We start from the raw sequence: 5,560 nt of genomic DNA on the forward strand, positions 1-5,560 counted from the left end.
TATATATGTGCAGTGCCAATCAAAAATGTTTAGTACACACCTTAAAAGCAATGGGAAGAGTCTTGTTACACCTCCAGTGAGTGGGCAGGACAGAGCAGAGGAAATTTGGGCTGTCAGTTTTTACCAGCTCTCCTGGATGATCAGAAATCACCTACAAAGATAAAAAAGGGCATCACATTTTTTGTTTTCAATTATAAATCAAAGCACTTCAATTATTGAAGAGTTTGTTGCTGTACCTCAGCCATGCCGTGGTCCGCTATGCGGAACTTTCCCATCACGGCGGCCCCTCCACCAGCCTCCTGGGCTCCTAGAGGCAAAGCCTCGGCCATTTTCCCCCCCGAGGCAAGGGAAGTGGAGGGGGGAGTGTATCGCCTACCAGGGGCTGGATCTGGGAGAAAATGAACATGGCGGTATGAGTCATACTACAGATATACACATACAATAATATTGAAAACAAATTCTTTAAAAAGGTGATTTTTTTTATTATTTAAAACATTTAGCTAACACTTTGTCAGTCATTTTTCTCTTAATTTAAAAATAACTGAATTTTAGATGGTATGAATCTGAGTTCAACTGAATTCATCTTATTTATGTAGTGCCATTTCACAACAAATGTCATCCGAAGGCACATTACAAAAAATACATTTCAGTTCAGCCACACACATTCCACTTGATCCTAATTATCAAACAGTGAATTAGGTGCAGTTTATTATTCAAAATCAATTATTGACTTGGAGCATTCACTCCTCCTGGACAAGCACGTAGTGACAGTAGACAATCTCTTGCACTGTCGTTGACTTTACAGCAATCCCTCAGCAGTAAAGTGCATGCAACGACAATGGAAAGACTCCTTTATCAGGAATAAGCCTGCAGCAGAACCAGAACCTGGCCCAGTGTGAGCAGCCGTCTGCTACGACTGACTGGGGGTTTGAGAAGACGGAGCAGGTACACCAAAAACAAACTAATGAACTGATGCAGGAGTACTTTCTATGTTAATGACATACAACAAGTTAATAGCAGGAGACGGAGTGAATGTAGTTGGTGACAACATTACCTCAGTTGCTGATTGGAACCCCTGTAAAGACGCCTGAAAAGTTAGTGTCATCTTTTATTGTAGAATCATAACCTCATAATATTTAGAATATTTAAATATCCCATGTTAATACATTTTTAAAACAAAAACTTCCTCAGTCTTAAATATCAACATGCTTTTATTTTTTCCAATAAATATAACTGAAGGACTTTTATCATTCAAACTATATTGGGTCGTTCTAAGCATTGACAAACTATTACGGAGCAATTCACAATTCCCTGTTTGCCAAGGAGTGTGAATATGGTGTGACATAGATCCATATTATGAATGCCATTTAGGAAAATGTAGGAATGTTTGCAGGAAAACATTAACTCGCCTAAATTTGCTCATATCTATAGTGAGAGCTATAAAAACTAACTAACATACAGGGGTGGATGAGGACCCACAGTTAAGCTAAATGATTCATAACCCTGGCAAATTTTTTCAAATGTTTTTTCATTATAAAAAANATTAACATGTTTTCTTACAAACACAACAGTTTCCTGGGTTTTGACCAGACAAAAAAGAGAGCAAGGGGAGGGAATGGAGATAAGGTGGGAGAGGCAGCTGGTAAATAGATGTGAAAACAAGTGAGCGGACTGACAGTCAGGGGAGCCATTGATCCTCCTCTCTGCTCCGTCATCCCATCTTGTTGTCTATCGGCAGAAGACAAATAGTGTTGAGGTGGCCTGTATTGGATTTATGAGTTAATGGCCCTGCCAGGATAAAACAAATGGAGAAATAAGGAACAGGACAAAGACCATGGGAGAAGAACGATTGAAGACAAAACACTAAATTATCTTTGAGGAATATTTATGTTATGTTCTCTTTATTAAAATATTTTTTTGTTGTTTGAAAAACATTACAAGACATTATTTCATGCAACATACTCTCACTGGTCAGTTTATTGATTACACCTGTTCTGAATTAACACAAAGTGATTCAGCCGTTGATGTAGAATCAACTCTATGAGTGTAGATGCTATTGAAACAATAAACAGAGATGGAACATGTCAGTTATATATAGTTAATATATTCTTCTTGTGGAGATTCTTGCGTTGCAATATTCCTAATGATTTTGAGGCCTTACACCCACTGACACACCCCATCCCCAGGTCTGACCTCCAGACCCAGGAGATCTCCTTCATTCTCCTTCATGGTCCTTTTCATTTTGGGGTGGAGACAAACAGACCACCACATCCCTCACATTAACAGTCCAGGTCCTTCTCCCTACCTCCAGCCCCAGGCTGTGAACAGGGAACAGAGGTGTGGAAAGAACCCAAGCTTCTCTCCGTCAGCTCACAGGGAGAGTTGCATGTTGTGTGAATAGATTTTAAATGGGTGGGGGAGAGGCTGATGTAAACACCTCTCCGATGTAGGTGTCATGACACCTCCTCCCCAGGAAACCCTCGACATGGTGACATACTACCAGATGGAAAAATAAATGTGAGTGAATCAACATACAAACATGGTTAGGCAGAGATATTGAATCCATGTTGAAGCATGTCATCGAAATTAAACAAATAATGGTCAATGACTTACTTGTTGAATCAGTGCTAGGTTTTCAACCATAACAGATCAATGTTGATTCCACCGTCATCTAAATTTGGATCTACATGCACATTTTAGTTTATTTTATAGTGAATGAATGTTAGGAATCAATATTGATTCATGTATACCTAAAATATCAATCTTATCTAAAGCAATTAGTATGTGAAGCCCATTAGAAGAATTTAGTTTTTCACCAATGAGTTTCTGCTCATAGGTCTCATAATTATGACTTTGAAAGTCGAAATTATGACTTTGAATCTCATAATTATGACTTCCTGTTGGTCTTTTTTTTTTTCTTTCATGGCGGAAATGGGCTTCCTTAGATTAGAGATGCACTGATCCGATATTAATATTTGTATCGTTCCCAATATTTAAAAAATATTCTTGATTGGGTATTGGTGAGAATGTATCCAATCCATAAGGGAACTCGGCTGAATAGGTTATTCAGTCTATTAGGACTCAAATTAGGACTTATGTTTTATCATAAGGGATAGAATTACACTGCCTTTCAGTGTGTCTTTATCAGGGCGGACTGAAAGATCAAAATAAAAGCCAACCACCTTTAGAATTAAGTTCTTAAAAATTATGTTAAAACAATATAAAGCAAATAAGATATGCATATATGCAGCCTATGTTTGAGCACTTATATTAACCATAATGAGAGTTTCAAATTAACTTAAATACCAAACACTAAAATTTACTTTCTTTTGAAAAACCAACGCCATCAATGCATTTCCTGGAATAACATCTGTCCTATCCATCCTATCTATCTAGCAGCAGCACCGTTTCATATGATGTGGAGGGAAAACCTAGAGCTGATTATTATACCAGGCCTTATATATTCACATTTTTATTTTGTTTTGAACAATAAGTTGCAAGATTGAAGTAAGCAAATGGCTCAATAGCATCTCCAAAACACTCAACCCATGTCAGTAAGGGGCCACCATAAAGACACCAGTGGAAAGAAAACAGCGCCAGGACTACTCACATAATCAGAGGAATTTGTGTATACATGAATATTTTTCAGTTTGTCTGAACTTTTATTGTTTTTAGAACACTTTACAAATTACATTGCAACCCCGCTATGGATAAGCATGTTGGACAAATAGAATGGAACATTATTACAATACATTACATGCCACCTGCACGCAGGTATGAAACCAGGTCTGCTCAGCCTGGGGTTGCACTGCTGAGTGTAATGTGACAGTGATGAGGCAGTGAGCAGCACTGCGCCCCACTCTGACCAACTGCATTTGTAACACCGTATTTCAACATGTAAAATAATTATTTACTTCAGACTTTAGCATTTTATATTTATAGTTTTGTTTCAGCCTATTTGAGGAAATCCGTAGCAGTTACCCAGCCAGCTGAGAAACCCTCTAGTTTATTATAATTAGGAATTGTTTAATTCCACTAGAGGTCAGGGTTCACAGACGACTCCCATGACAAAAGCTAAATAGCCAATTTTTCTATGTGTTTGTCAGGTATTTTAACCGCAAGTTGGACAAATAAAAGCTTCTCTGTAATCCTGAAACTGCTTTGTCTTGACTGCAGTGGCAACCTTCTAAACCAATTAACAGTAATTAATGACATTACAATGGACCCCTGCCTAGTTGCTGTTCAGTAGTTGGGGATTTTTCTGTGAAATGAATTATCTGTGGAAAATCCACCTATTTGTCAAATATTTAGTGTGGAAAAACTGTATTTAATTCCTAAAGTTAGTCATATTATTGTGCATAATTTGTGTTCATCACATTGAACCATTTGTTCAACGTTCTTGCCTAAATGTTAGCATTAACCAAAATGAGGAACATTAATGTTATTAGACAGAATTTTCATTTTCTATTGTATAATAAAGATCTCAAAAGACCCCCAATGTTTTAGTAAATCTTTAAACTGATGTTTATTCATTAGGATCAATCTTTGATTAATTTAGTTTGTTCAGCTTTCAATATAGTTTTTCACCTGCAACATTTCCTCCACATTTTGTGACCTAATCAGAGCCATGATTTTTCTCAATTTGTTCTATTTATTTATTCATCATTTAGATGGCTTTATTTAGCTTCACCTTCTATGGTAGCATTCATCATGGCTTATGGATTTTTGAATTTAAATTGTCCTTCCAACCAGTAAGATTGGTTGATCACAGCTTGAACTCTCACTCAGTTTGACTCTAATGTTTTGTTTCTCTGCATTTTAGTTCCCAGGGGAAAATTTGATTAGGCTATATGAAACAGCCTTAGGGTCCACACTAAACCTTCAAAAAGCCAAATGATGACATCAAACTAGTGCTTATTGTTGGTCTTTACTGTTTACTATGACACTCGTCGTTCATTACCAACTAGGATATCAGCGAAATGGAAGTGAATAAAGCAGAAAGGGTGAACTTTTTGTGACATTCAGTGACGTTACTTTGGTTTCTACATGTACTTTTAAATAATTCTACAGTTTCTATTGAAAAAAAGGAATCTTGGGTTACTTAATAACCCCCTTCCATTATGGTACCATCAGATGCATATACACAGCACAAACACACTGTAGAACACACATAATTTGCTCGTTCTAACAGAATCTATGCTAATGAAGCAGAAATTAGATATTGACCCAAAGGATTTGTGCATAGTCAGCCTCTAATATGAGTGATGTATGAGTCAGATATGCTAATAAAGCTTCCCATACTATCTATAGGCTATATTATAACAGCAAAGAAAAAACTAGAGTAGACAGGAAAACATAATTTTCCACTCATTTTCTTCCCTTTTGCTGCTTATCCAGATGTGTCCCATTGATTGTAAACATTTTTCTGGCATTTATTATTCCCTCTGTCCAAAAAGATATATGTAAAACATTCCTAAACAATCGCAAAGTCGGCCTTCTATCACCTGAAGAACATCTCCAGGATTAGAGGACTGATGTCTCAGCAAGATCTAGAGAAACT

At 37.0% G+C, this 5,560-nt stretch overlaps 1 protein-coding gene across 1 annotated transcript in view; it reads right to left on the bottom strand.

Annotated features, from left to right (window-relative positions):
• runx1 (RUNX family transcription factor 1) overlaps positions 1-5,560 on the bottom strand; it is a 31,062-nt gene that overhangs the window by 20,295 nt on the left and 5,207 nt on the right. Inside the window, exons 2-3 of the mRNA XM_007542021.2 lie at positions 237-388; positions 41-151 (exon numbers count right to left, since the gene is read on the bottom strand). Coding sequence (XP_007542083.1) covers positions 41-151; positions 237-388 — 263 coding nt within the window. The remainder of the gene's footprint in view (positions 1-40; positions 152-236; positions 389-5,560) is intronic.

Source organism: Poecilia formosa, unplaced genomic scaffold (genome assembly GCF_000485575.1).
Source record: "Poecilia formosa unplaced genomic scaffold, Poecilia_formosa-5.1.2 Scaffold650, whole genome shotgun sequence".
NCBI lineage: Eukaryota > Metazoa > Chordata > Actinopteri > Cyprinodontiformes > Poeciliidae > Poecilia > Poecilia formosa.